The 14,786-nt window shown below is 41.9% G+C and overlaps 1 protein-coding gene across 2 annotated transcripts in view; it reads right to left on the bottom strand.

Annotated features, from left to right (window-relative positions):
* Window positions 1-14,786, bottom strand: part of GRID2 (glutamate ionotropic receptor delta type subunit 2) — a 1,987,749-nt gene that overhangs the window by 174,784 nt on the left and 1,798,179 nt on the right. For both annotated transcript variants that reach the window (XM_073638161.1, XM_073638172.1), the window contains exon 14: window positions 1,500-1,666. In XM_073638161.1, coding sequence (XP_073494262.1) covers window positions 1,500-1,666 — 167 coding nt within the window. The remainder of the gene's footprint in view (window positions 1-1,499; window positions 1,667-14,786) is intronic.

The following is a 14,786-nucleotide window of genomic DNA, read 5'->3' as shown; positions in this document are numbered from 1 at the left end:
TATCACTTTGCCCTGCTGAGGGCAGAATAAAATACTGTAATGCACATGCACCGGCTTTCCATTCGGGTCACTGGGTCACCGGTGAATGCGCATTACAGTACTTTGCTCTACTTTGCTCTCAGCAGGGCAGAGCTAAGTACGGCTGTGCAGGAGCATAATTAGGGTACACTGTGTGGATGACATAGGACGTGTCATTCACATGAAGCAAGTAGGAAAACAGTGATTGCGACAAGAAAGAAGGCACCAAGGCAAAACCAGCAACGCCCATTGGATTGAACTGTGCCATATGGGGGGATTATAAAAGGTATTTCTTAGTCTATGTTGAGGGGGTTGGGGACTTATATACATCTTTGCTAGAATACTGTAAAAGAGGCATTAAAGTAAGGCTGGTGGCCATAGTTTATATCGGGAAAACCTGGTGACATGTTCACTGTAAAGAAAAGTACAAGGCCACCCACAGACCAATCCTTTCTATTCTGATTTGTGGTGCACAGCCTACTCAAGTGTGTACACTCTAAAAAGTTTAGTACCTTTTTGTTTAAAATAATATTTGTATGAGCATTATAAATGTCTCATTCATGTTTTGATTTAAAAATTCGTTAACCCCCCTAAACACAACCAGCAAGGTTTCGAGCTTAGGGTTTCAGTTGAGAAACTGGTAATTTACAGACTCCATATGTAAACTTTACATGGCAGTTTTTTTGTCTTCGTTTCATTAACGAGGTATGCTAAGAAAGCAGCTTTTCTTTTTTGTGGGAAGAAGATGTCATGATTTTTCTATTAATAAAAATCGGGTAATTCTCTTTTAATAATGATAATTATAGTAAAACTGGAATGGTTCTAAACAACTTTCCTCGTTTTTTCATCTGGCTAAGAACATTGCAATTATGTAGCTAAGGTGTAAACCTGCTGCACATTTTGTTACGTTAAATGAATGAAGACTTCGGAAGTTGGAATGCATTTTTTTAACATAAGTAGTTTCCTTGGCAACCACTCATCCACGTTTATCATGGAAAAAGTACATTGTGTTAATCACTGAATGCGGATGTTATAATTCCTGGATTTGGATCCTCATTTTGTAGTTAGAATTCTTCTATCTCTAACAATTGAATACATTTCGGTAGAGCCTAATCTTATATAAGCACTGCTGCTGGTTCCCATTGACAAGAGTGTCATAAAATTTCACACATTTCTAGAGAGCAATATGAAACTTTTAATTGGACTATACCATCGACAACTCACAAGCCTGCAAGCTTATAAAAGTGCAAATATACCACAGGAAGCAGAAAAGGAATACCGTGAAAAAATATTGCGCCATTACTCATTGCTATATTACCTAATAAAAAAAAACTTAAATGTCATTTGTGAATTATTACCTGCCCTGGGTTAAACTTTAATATCTGTGTATTCTTTGGAAATATGTAAGAAAAATCAGAGAAGTTGTCCTTTCATTTTCTTAAAAATCTGATTTTACTTTTAAAGTAATATTACAAACTTACCTTTGTGAGAAAATATCCCTATATGGGCTGCCATGTTGTAATGCTATGCCATAGCCTCGGTCAGCAATTGTGTTTGCCACTGTGTAAAAGGAACAGTCTTGATCATTTATAGCCACATACTCCAGAACTGCTGCATCCCATACAAAAGCATAATTTCCATGTTTCACCTGTTAAAAAAATATAAAAAGGACAATTTTAAATACAAGAGGTATGTTTATGTAATTGTAAAATATGTAAAACAGAATTTTTACATTCTTAAAGGGGCTTTCCATATTCAGATTTTTTCCTTCTATTGTCCAGAGCTCGGAAAAATAATAAAATCAGATGGTACTACTCACCCTCCTAGGGTACAACGCTGGTCATTTCTCTAAGTATAGGCTGCAGCCGTGAGATCATGGCTACAGCAGTTCTGTTTATATTGACGGCATGAGCCTCGAAATTCAGGGACTAGATGCAGCGATGATGTGTGCAGAGGTTGTGATGTCATCACTGCAGCCAATACACAGAGCCAGGAGCAGAGACTGAGAGCCAGCACTGGACCGGGAAGGGTGAGTGTCATCTGATTTTTTTATTTTTACACAGCAGAGAAGAAATGTGAAAGTGGAAATCCCCTTTAAATACTAATTTGAGGATATAGAAATATTATTCAGCTAAGGAAGCATTCTTGTCCAGTCCCAAAGGAAATCCATATTGTAACCAACATATAATGAGAACACAAACAATGACTAATTTCAGGCACACCTTGAGTTCTTAAAGGGGTTTATCTCCCATATGTACATGGCATAAGTAATACATGTATGATTGGTGGGGTTAAGGCTGCTGGGAAAAATTAATATCACAAGAAATTTCTCTTTGTCATTAAAGAAATACTGAACATGTGTGACCAATACTTCAGGGGTATTCACATTCATATTTCCGCAGCACAGCTTCTAAACTACCACTACTGCTTTGAGCCAGCCATCATTCTACAACCTATACAAACCTTCAGTATGTACACTTCGGAGATCTTGAGTCTCAATAAGAAATAACGAAGAAAAAGATCACTGATAAAACTCTTGACAATGAACAAAAACATAGCAGGGTTAAAGGGGTTACATTTTTTAGTTAACTGCATGTAATTGGGGCTAAGGATAGTTTTTTTTGCAATTGGGTTTCATTAAAATTTCACACCATTTGCCTTCCTTAGCCTCTGTTTTCACTATCTATTGGTGACTGCAGAATGAGTTCAATTACGCACATAACTAAAAACTCCATCTCAGACCTAACTCCTTAAAATGAAGGGGTTTCTCGCACCTCCTGAGGATCCAGAGGGGAGGCCGCACCACACTGCCAACACGGGGAAAGGAAGTGTGAAAAAAGATAAGGAAAATGTGCTGTGATGGAAAGCAAATAGACTCACTGCAAAAATACAACTGGAGTTTACCAAGCAAGGTAAACCCCTTAGCTGAAGGGCTGGAACTGCTGAACACACATCCACCAAGAAGTATAGCCAGCAAGGAAGTGCAGTGAAGGGTGAACATATAAAACCCTACAAAGAATGTGATAGGGCAACTAAAAACAGGAAAATGAGAAACACATGGAGAGGAGCAAACCAAGAAAATAAAATAAAGACAATAGAAACCATAAGCTTTTTGACAGGGAAGAAAGGCAATAGCTCAGCAGAAAGAGGAACTGACTACACAGCAACAGGTCACCTGATCGAATTCCCAAACCAAGTTATGACAGCTTGATTCACATACAAGGAATATTGTGCCTCTTGTTCTCTGGATCAGAGGGTCTCTAAGCAACTTGGCCCCCGGCAATCCTACATTTATATTCTATTCTGTGAATAGTTGATACTTGATAGATTTTGTTTATGGGATAGCCAATTTAACGTTCGCATTCTAAACGTGTTCTGTTTAAATGTAAAATTTATGAATCACATGGTTAATATGTCAATGGGTCATTTGTGGTGGCTCCTGCTAAAGACTTCCATACACATTAGGTTTAAGTAAGCCAAAACTAGCTGATTTAGGGGAAGTTTTTGACCATTTAATTTGCACGGAGGATGCCCCAATTGTTTTTTTTCCAAGGAGGTAACTGGCCGCCATAGTTCTATGGCAGTGGCTTTTTCTCCCCTCACTACTGACAATACACAATTGCTCAGCTGAGTCAAGCATAGCTATAAGGGTGCCAAGAGATATAGCTGTCATCAAATTTGGTTCCGGTCAGCTGCTGTCTAACCGGGCATCTTATAACTAAAACAAGGAGCATCTTTATAGTAACATGACTCAATTTATTTATAAAAATTGCACACATTTTTTGCAGACCAGGAAGTCAGCTGAAATTAAAGCAACTCTCTTGTAGTCTGCAGCATAGAAAACACTCACAGCTGTAAGTAGTCAACCCTAGAAAAGATCTTTAACTTTCTTATGCTGAATTAAATGTAAACTTGTTTCTAGCATTTGCAACTCAAGAAATAACATCCCCAGGTTCAGAGGAGTGGAAGCAAATTGAATGTGTGAGTATTTGATTACACAGCAAATCATTGTGTGTTTAATTTTATATGAGAGACCAAGCTATTTCAGAAATATCCTTCTCTAAGTGTAAAGGGTAATAATTATAGCTTTTACTATGAGCTTTCCGAGCAATAAACAAATATTTGGATTATATTGTAAAGTATATTACATAGATTTCTGTGTAATAACTGACCATCTGTTTCTGGATAAATGCCACAGTACTGTACTAAATAATAAATCACGCCTTTAAATTGAACACCCATTTTTTTACCACAATTGAATTTTTATGTTTGCCTTTGCGATCAGATTAATTTCTTATTAAAAATTCATAAGTAGTGATGCAAAATTGAGTCATATAGGATATACAATGTGGACAGACTTGCTCTGATCCCAATGAACTCTTGAATGGCACCATATGTGATGAAAACCTAATTAGAGATGGATGAATTTATTGGATGAGCAAGCATTCTGGGATATGGAGTTATCCGAATGTGCTCGGGTTTCAATAGAGGGGACGGCTTGCTCAAGTCAAATGCTCGGGTAGCCATAGCTTCATGTATCATGGCTGATGCACTGTCAGTAAACATGCGGAGAATCCCCGAGCCCTATTGAATTCTTCTTGAATTTCTCAAAAATCCGTATTCTACTGATTCTTTATTTACTGAGCCATACAGGGACAGCAGAATGTTAAAAAACATACAAAACTGTAAATCGCTGTGAAATTAATATATATAAGTGAGTAAAATAAATAAATCCAAAACAAAATAATACTCAACATACCGCTCACCTTTCTGGCCACCTGCACTGCTTGGTCTCTCCCATATGGTCTTCGGCACCTTTTCTTACTGCTGCTGTGCGGTGAAACCCTGGGCCTCTTCATGCTAGGCCAAGACTTCCTGCCACAATCAGACCCAAGATGTCTCTGCACTTGCATGTTTCAAGGTTGCAATGTTGTTACGTCACAATGTATGCCGTCTGGCATACGGTATGGTCATGTATCGGTCTAGTTGCGGTTAATAGTCCTGGCCCAGTATGAAGAGGTATGTTTCAGTGCATGGTAAGAAGATGAAGCGCCGAAGGCTATACTGGGGACAGCAGAGGTGGCCAGAGTGGTGAGACGTGAGGAAAATATTAATTGTTTTTTTTTCTACATCTTATGTTTATTATGCTTTGGGAGTCTCTCCAAAATAGATCATTGTAATGGACATTCAATTTATGGAGAATAAATTCACTGCATATGGAATTTTTTGGTAAAATCGAATGTCGTCAGATTCTCTACAAATAATCAAATTTATATCCATCTGACTATATAAGATATACTATATATGATTATATGCAGTTATACATAACCATAGATATGTATTGATGATATAACAATGATATAGCTTTTATAAGTCAGAGAAATATTTATCTTTTCTTGTTAATGTGGACTTTATTACCATTCTGTGAGAATCTCTAAGAGGTCAGGTTCACATGATGACCTTATATTTCATATTCTCTTAATGACTTTGTTTGTTCTGTTATCTGCACCCCCCATTTTCTTTCCTGTACACCTCAATACATGTATTGAAGCTATTATATTTTAGTTTTTGTGGTGACAGTAATAGGTATATAGAAAGGCGGAGAAGCTAATTGCACAATATTAAATTCGATAATAACACAAAATGTTGTAAAAATACATAGCAATATAAAAAAATATAACTGGTAAAGAATTTGGACTTATTTATGTCTTAGACAATAGGGTGGAGCTTAGTACATGCTGCATATGCACACATGTAAACAACATTGGACTAGAAAAGAACATTGGATTCACAGAAAAGATGTTCCCCTTATTATGCTCTGCGGACAATGGAGGTGATCAGAAGATTTGACGAGGACTGAATGGGTTAAAGTGAGAAGCGGAGAGGCCAGAAAGGTGAGCAGTAAGGTGAATGTTAGGATTTTTTTATTTCTTAACCCTTTTGATGGCCATTTGCCGCCATTTTGCTGAATTCGCGGGGAAGCAAATTACACTCAAATTACCTGACCCTTGTTCACAAATTTTCTTGTGTTTCTATATAATATTAAACTAGATATTTTGTTAAATGAATGATGAGAGGCTACCCTTGTCTGTACATGTTGTATTCAGTGTTGTGTGTCAAACACAGCTTATATAGAGGTGGGGGCCCACCAGTGAATTCACCTGCTCCCCTGCGGGCCAGTCCGAACCTGTCAGTAAATATAGTTACTTTGTTGGGTCAAGGAATCTAAACTACTTTTTTCTTACCTATAATGCTGATATATTGTTTAAGGAGGGATAACAAAATGACAATCATGACATTGAGGACCATGGCTACAGTAGATATTTGTATGATTGCTCCAAGCAAAGCACCTCTCATCTTTGTAAACCATGATAGGGAAAGCAATACTTAGGTGTACTGCTTTCACAACTGGAGCTGGAGAAAGGTGCTTAGAGTCAAGTGGCAATTGACAATAGGTGTATTAAGATTAAGGCGTTCATCACTTAAAGGGAAGCTGTCACCAGATTCTTGCTACCCCATCTGAGAGCAGCATGGGTTGGGGACAGAGATCCAGATTCCAGCGATGCATCACTTACTGGGCTGCTTGCAGTTTTTATAACATCACTATTTTATCTTCTGCAGATCTAGCAATCCTCTGAATTCTGAGCTCTATATAACCCCTCCCACACCACTGATTGACAGATTTCTGTGTACACTGTGCATTTAAAAAAAAAATCTTAATTTTTTTTTGACAAGAGTAAGAAATGAATAATCACGTTAAGATGCTGCATTCATGTATAGAGATGAGCGTTGTTCTACTCGAACTGTTCGCCAATCTCAAGTTCGAGCTGCTTTGGGCGGTGTTCGAGCCGTTCGGCGAACACGAACAATTTGAGAAAAATTCGGCTGTTCGAGGTTATGTTCGATAACTGTTCGTGCACCAAAATCATAACTGGATTTTTTCTCAGTAATGATGAAAATTAATGTTAATACGCAGTTTGAGTGAACAGCGGGGTGGGGGGAGGGGCAGGGGATGGATCTCTGCAGGAACAATGAAGATCTCCATTTTTTTTTTCTCTTTCCCGCATTTACAGTGGGGAGGTGCAATCTGTCAGCCTATCAGCAGCGCACACACGGAGCGAAGTGCTTTTTTTCACACAAGCAAGGGCATGTGTCATTGGCAGTGTATGTCACATGTCCTTGCCCTATAAGACCAAGCCATTTTCCCCGTCGCCACCATTTTCTCACTGCTGCAGCTGCGTGTTAGACGGCACCGCTGTTGCTGTGTGCGCTATACCTTGTTAATTTCAAGCCAATATTCGCACAAATCTACAGATAGCTTGGGAGTAGGGAATAGTTGTGATTGCAGTCCTTTTAAGGACTAGGTTACAGCATTTCCTATGACTTTTATCAGGCAGGTCTGTGCTCTTAAATAGATAGATTGTGGGAGTAAAGACTAATTGTAATTGGATTCCTTTTCAGGACTAGGTTACATCAGTTCCTATCAGTTTTTGCCAGGCAGGTCTGTGCCAGTGCTGTGCAAGTTTTTTTCACAGCATTTGGCTGAATCTAGCAAAGCTAATCCTTTTTGGCCTATTGCAGAGTGTGTTAGTCAGTGGAGTAGCCTATCTGTGTTGCAAGATATACCATCTGTGTATAGAATACCAATTTTTTTACTGCACCTAGTGAAGTAAAATCTTTTGGGCATAGCATCATTATATTAGTCCATCTATACTGACCTCCATCAGGTTGCAAATTGAATATAATTTTTTTCTGCATCTAGCTCTGAAAAAATATTGGGCTTCTAGCTGTGTGTGGGACTTGTTGTATTAGTCCATCTATACTGACCTCCATCAGGTTGCAAACTGCATATATTTTTTTCTTCATCTACCTCTGAAAAAATATTGGGCTTCTAGCTGTGTGTGGGACTTGTTCTATTAATCCATCTATACAGACCTCCATCAGGTTGCAAACTGAATATATTTTTTTCTGCATCTACCTCTGAAAAAATATTGGGCTTCTAGCTGTGTGTGGGACTTGTTGTATTAGTCCATCTATACTGACCTCCATCAGGTTGCAAACTGAATATATTTTTTTCTGCATCTACCTCTGAAAAAATATTGGGCTTCTAGCTGTGTGTGGGACTTGTTGTATTAGTCCATCTATACAGACCTCCATCAGGTTGCAAACTGAATATATTTTTTTCTGCATCTACCTCTGAAAAAATATTGGGCTTCTAGCTGTGTGTGGGACTTGTTGTATTAGTCCATCTATACTGACCTCCATCAGGTTGCAAACTGAATATATTTTTTTCTGCATCTACCTCTGAAAAAATATTGGGCTTCTAGCTGTGTGTGGGACTTGTTCTATTAATCCATCTATACAGACCTCCATCAGGTTGCAAACTGAATATATTTTTTTCTGCATCTACCTCTGAAAAAATATTGGGCTTCTAGCTGTGTGTGGGACTTGTTCTATTAATCCATCTATACAGACCTCCATCAGGTTGCAAACTGAATATATTTTTTTCTGCATCTACCTCTGAAAAAATATTGGGCTTCTAGCTGTGTGTGGGACTTGTTGTATTAGTCCATCTATACTGACCTCCATCAGGTTGCAAACTGAATATATTTTTTTCTGCATCTACCTCTGAAAAAATATTGGGCTTCTAGCTGTGTGTGGGACTTGTTCTATTAATCCATCTATACAGACCTCCATCAGGTTGCAATCTGAATATATTTTTTTCTGCATCTACCTCTGAAAAAATATTGGGCTTCTAGCTGTGTGTGGGACTTGTTGTATTAGTCCATCTATACTGACCTCCATCAGGTTGCAAACTGAATATATTTTTTTCTGCATCTACCTCTGAAAAAATATTGGGCTTCTAGCTGTGTGTGGGACTTGTTCTATTAATCCATCTATACAGACCTCCATCAGGTTGCAAACTGAATATATTTTTTTCTGCATCTAGCTCTGAAAAAATATTTGGCCTTCTAGCAGTGTGTGGGACTTTCTCTATTAGTCCATCTATACTGACCTCCATCAGGTTGCAAATTGAATATAATTTTTTTCTGCATCTAACCCAACCAATAGTTTTGGCCTAATACCACAGTTTGGCCACTCAGCTCTGCTCGGTTCCCATCCATTGTTTTTTTGTGCAAACAACTCCAGAGTTGTTAATTAGTTAACCACCAAAATGAGTGGAAAAAGGCCTGCTGCTGGTGGAAAGGGGAATAGGCTTGTTGGGAAGGGGAAAAAAGGTTGTGTCCGTGGGGTAGGTGTTAAAGCAACAGCAACATCTGCAGAAGAAAGACCATATTCCAGCCAAACTAAAATGTCTACTTCTTTTAGCGGACAATGTGATAAGATCCCTTTCTTACGGCCACGCCAATCGCTACAAATTCCAGATGAGGCACAAAAACAGCAGGTGCTTCAACGGATATCAAGTGCTCCTTTAAGTGGGCTCTCCTCCACATCAACTTCAACATCACAAATACTCCAGTCCTCAAAGGTGTCACCCCAATCGCACTTGCTTCCTCACAGCTCCCAAATCTCCAGCTGCCCGTCTGAGTATGAGGTAGAACAGATGGTTGAGTCTGCAGAGCTGTTTACTCATACTATAGCCTGGGAATCAGAGGTCGACTCCAGCGCTTCTGTGAATCCAGACGAGGAAATGATCTGCACTGATGCCCAGAACCCCGGATCCAGGACCAGACGCAGAAGGTTCTGACCATAATGTAGACCCTCATTCCCAAACTGTAACTCCTGTTGGTGGAGACAATGAGGAAGACGATGATAAGACTCAAATACCTGATTGGAGCGACAACTTTAGTTTTTTGTCAGGGCAGGAACAGGTTGGCTCTGAGGACGACGGGTGTGATAACGCACAGGGTGATGATGATGAGGTTGGAGATCCCACTTACTGTCAACCCACAGTCAGCCAAGAGATGAGGTCAGCAGAGGAGGTGGAGGAAGATGCTAGTGACGACGAGGTCAGGTTGCGCCTTCCTGGACAGAGACGTAGTACTGGAAGCACGTCAACAACTGCATCCTCAAACACAACTCTGCCTCTCACCACAAGTCGTGGTGGCTCTTCAGGTCGCATGGGTGCTAAGCCTTGCATAGCCTGGGCATTTTTTCAGATCGATAAAGGTGACCCAACTCGTGTTATCTGTAACATTTGTCAGCAAAAAGCTAAGTAGAGGCCAAAAAATACATAGTTTGAGTACTTCATGCATGAACCGGCACATGGACATGAAGCATAAGTTGCAGTGGGAAGCTCAGTGTGCTACAATGCGGCCTAGCCGGCCGGGCCAAACACCGTCTGCCATATCTTGTGCATCCACGGCCTCTTCATCCTCTGTGACTGGGGGGGACAGCAGTCAGACCTGTTTTGGGGCGCAGACCTGCCACCTCTTTACCCCCAACAGCCAGCGTGATTGGCAGGTCATCATTTTCTTTGGAGGTGGTAACACCAGCTGGTGTTGAGCGCTGTCCGACATCGATAGCACCACCTTTGGATCAAGGCAACCTAACATGTCCGTCTGCATCTTCCTCACAGACCGGCAGTTTGCCGGGGACACCCTTATCAACACCGTCTAAGCACAATAGCCAGCCCTCGGTCCCTCAGATGTGGACAAGTAAAAGACCATTTCCTCCTAGCCATGAGAAAGCTAAGAGGTTGAATTTCACCATATGCAAGTTCTTGGCTACAGAAATGCTGCCTTTCCGCCTGGTGGACACAGAGGATTTTCGAGACCTTATGTCCGTCGCAGTGCCCCAGTACCAGATGCCCAGTCGGCACTACTTCTCAAAGAAAGGTGTGCCTGCGCTCCACCAGCATGTCGCACACAACATCACCGCTTCTTTGAGAAACTCTGTGTGTGACAGGGTGCATTTCACCACAGACACTTGGACGAGTAGGCATGGACAGGGGCGTTACACGTCGCTGACTGGGCACTGGGTAACTATGGTGACAGCAGAACAAGGGGCTGCTGTCCAAGTCTTGCCGTCCCCACGAGTTGTGCGTCAATCCTCTTTATGTCAAAGTTCCTCCACTGCTTTTGCCTCCTCAACCTCCTCTCGGTCTTCCACCTGCACCCAAAGCCTGTCTGATCATGCCACAAGCTTTCTAACTGCGCAGAAGGGATCCTGCACACCTCCTTACTATGCTGGCAGTAGGGCTCAACGTCATCAGGCGGTTTTTACATTGAAATGTCTGGGAAATGTGAGTCACACAGCTGAGGAGTTGTGGTCAGCTCTGGAGAACCAATTTCATGAATGGTTGTCTCCACTGGACCTGAAACCAGGGAAGGCCGTGTGCGACAATGCTGCAAACCTGGGTGCGGCCCTTCGCCGGGGCAATGTCACACACGTGCCTTGTATGGCTCACGTGTTGAACCTGGTTGTCCAGCAATTTTTAGCCCACTATCCCAGACTAGATGGCCTTCTGCAGAGGGCACGGTCGCTGTGTGCTCACTTTCGCCGTTCGCATCCCGCAGCTCAGCGACTTACATCTCTACAGAAGTCGTTGGGCCTGCCACTTCACCTGCTAAAATGCGATGTGCCTACCCGGTGGAATTCAACCCTGCACATGTTGCAGCGACTGTGGCAGCACCGACAAACCCTGGTGCAATACGTTCTGACGTATAGCCTGGGCCAACGAGATCCAGAGGTGGGGCAAATCACGCTGGAGTAGTGGTCTCAGATCAGGGACCTATGCACCCTTCTGCACAGTTTTGAAATGGCGACGAAGATGTTTAGTGCTGACGATGCCATTATCAGCATGACTATTCCAGTGATTTACATGCTGGAGCACATGTTAAACAGAATTCGGAGTCAGGTGGTGGCACAAGAGGAGATTGAGGAAGTAGAGGAGGAGGAGTTGTATGCGGAAGGGCTAACATCTGCAAGGTCCAGACGGTCGGCAGCACCAAGGCGGCAGGCATGTGAGGGTGGGGAGATGGTTTTACCAGGGCGCATGGTAGCAGCCAAACTAGTGAGGAAGGTGCAGGAGCCCAGGAAGAAGTGGAGGACGAACTGATGGAAGACTCATCAGATGAGGGAGACCTTGATCACATTTCTGTTGTGCGAGGTTGGGGGGAGAGGACAGAGGAAGGAAGCATGATTGTTACCTCGCCACCAACACAACAGGGACTTGGTGCTCCTGGATGCGCAACACACATGAGTGCCTTCTTGCTGCACTACCTGCAACATGACCCTCGAATTGTGAGAATTAGAAATAATCCTGACTACTGGGTTGCCACACTGTTAGATCCCCGGTACAAAAGTAAATTTGCAGAAATTATTCCTGCCATAGAAAGGGATGCACGCATGCAGGAGTATCAGCAGAGACTGTTGCAGAATCTTACATGTGCTTTTCCACAAAATACCAGTGGTGCACGTAGTGAATCTCACAGTTCCAACTTGCCAACCGTGGGACCGTCAAGTGTTCAGCACTCAAACCGTAACAGAACCACAGTATCTGCTGGTAACATCAATTTTGCGGAATCATTTCACCACTTTTTTAGCCCATCCTTTGCAAGGCCACAGGAGACAAGAAGTCTGACACATAGTCAACGCCTAGAGACGATGGTACAGGAGTATCTCCAAGTAAACATTGAAGCCACGACTGTGTCACTGGACCCTTGCTCTTTTTGGGCTTCCAATCTGGATAAATGGCCGGAGCTAGCCACTTACGCCTTGGAGATCTTGTCATGCCCCGCAGCCAGCGTTCTGTCTGAACGTGTGTTCAGCGCTGCTGGTGGTGTGCTGACAGATAAGCGCACGCGGCTGTCCACTGATAATGTAGACAGACTCACGTTCATAAAGATGAACAAATCATGGATCCGAAACGACTTTTCTTCCCCTGTATCATCCTGGGGAGAGTAAAAGCTTGATGATTGGTTAAAATCACCCTACCAACCGTTTTAAGCTTTCAAATTACTAATCATGTTTATCTGTATCTTGGCTGGAAAATAATTTGGGCTTTGTAGCAGTGTGCAGCACTGATTCTATTAGGCCATCTATAATAAGCTCCACCAGATTTAAAATTACTAATCATGTTTATCTGTATCTTGACTGGAAAATAATTTGGGCTTTGTAGCAGTGTGCAGCACTGATCCTATTAGGCCATCTATACTAAAGCTTCACCAGATTTAAAATTAAAAATGATTTTTAGCTGCATCTAGCCCGGAAAATAATTTTGGGGCTCCGAGATGCGCAAGACACATAAGTGCCTTCTTGCTGCACTACCTGCAGCATGACCCTCATATTGTCAGAATTCGAAGTAATCATGACTACTGGGTTGCCACACTCTTAGATCCCCCAAACTTTTCGATCAACCTTTTCATTTTAATAAAGACCAAAAAAATGGTCATTTTTGAAATTATAAGCATTAGCAGGTTGTTAGAAACTGAAATCAAACAGTTTTCAACTCAAAACTTTATTCTAGGTGATGTTACATTTTCACATAGGACCCCTTGTTCGAAAGGAGCTTCTGAACTCTGTCGTCCATTGAATTTGTCAGGTTTTGGATGGTTTCTGCTTCAATTGTTTTGCATGAGGACAGAATACCCTCCCAGAGCTGTTGCTTAGATGTGAACTGCCTCCCGCCATCATAGACACTCCTTTTAATGATGCTCCAAAGGTTCTGAATGGGGTAGAGGTCAGGGGAGCATGGGGGTCACACCATAAGTTTGTCCCCTTTTATGCCCATATCAGCCAGAGATGCAGGTGTTTTATGTGCAGCATAAGATGGTGCATTATCATTCAGAAAAATGATCTTGCTGTGAAATACACGGTTCTTCTTCTTGAACCATGGCAGGAAGTGCTGTTTGAGAAAATCCACATACATTATGGAGTTCATCTTTAGCGCCTTCAGGGATCCTAAAGGGGCCGACAATCTCTCTCCCCATGATTCCAGCCCAAAACATTACTCCACCTCCTCCTTGTTGGCGCTGTAGCCGTGTTTGCGTGGGGTGTCCATCAACCAGCCATCCTCCACTCCATCCATCTGGACCATCGAGCGCTGCACGGCACTCATCCGTGAACAAAACAGTTTTGAAATCAGTCTTCATGTAATGTTTGGCCCACTGGAGCTGTTTCTGCTTGTGTGAAGTGGATAGAGGAGGTCGACAGGAAGGCGTATGCAAAGCTGCAAACCTCTGAAGGACCCTGCATCTTGTTGTTCGGGGGACGTTGGAGGCACAAGCAGCTTCAAAAACTTGTCTGCTGCTATGACAAGGCTTTTTTGCCGCTGCTCTTTCAACCTGACGTAATTGCCTGTAGGAAAGAGTCCTCAATTTGCCCTTATCAGCACGCACACGTGTGTACTGTGAATCAGCTACATACTTCTTGATTGCCAAGACACTTCATCCTGATCATTGCACAATGTTGATTGTAGTCATGCCTTGACCTAAACACTCCACAATTTGTTGCTTCTCAGCAGCCGACACATCCTTTTTCTTTCCCATTTTGGCAGAAAATGTAGGCTGCTTAATAATGTGAGACAGCCTTCTTAAGTAGTCTTGCCTTTCATTGGACACACCTGCCAAACTAATTAGCACAGGTGTCTGCAATTGCTTACAGTGATATAAAGAGCCCTGACACACATCACCATCAATGAGTTTAACTGACAAACAAACAAATTCTTCCCTTATCACTCCTAAACACTTTTTGCATAATAATTTGGAACACAGTGTACATGTGCTTTTCCACAAAACACCAGTGGTTCACGTAGTGAATCTTACAGTTCTAACTTGCCAACCGTGGTCTGTATGGAGTTGTTC

Source organism: Phyllobates terribilis, unplaced genomic scaffold (genome assembly GCF_046119375.1).
Source record: "Phyllobates terribilis strain yellow unplaced genomic scaffold, ASM4611937v1 Scaffold_1__5_contigs__length_1240528914, whole genome shotgun sequence".
In the NCBI taxonomy this organism is placed as follows: domain Eukaryota; kingdom Metazoa; phylum Chordata; class Amphibia; order Anura; family Dendrobatidae; genus Phyllobates; species Phyllobates terribilis.
Note: the sequence above shows the minus strand (reverse complement) of the source record. Positions and strands in the feature narration are given on the sequence as shown.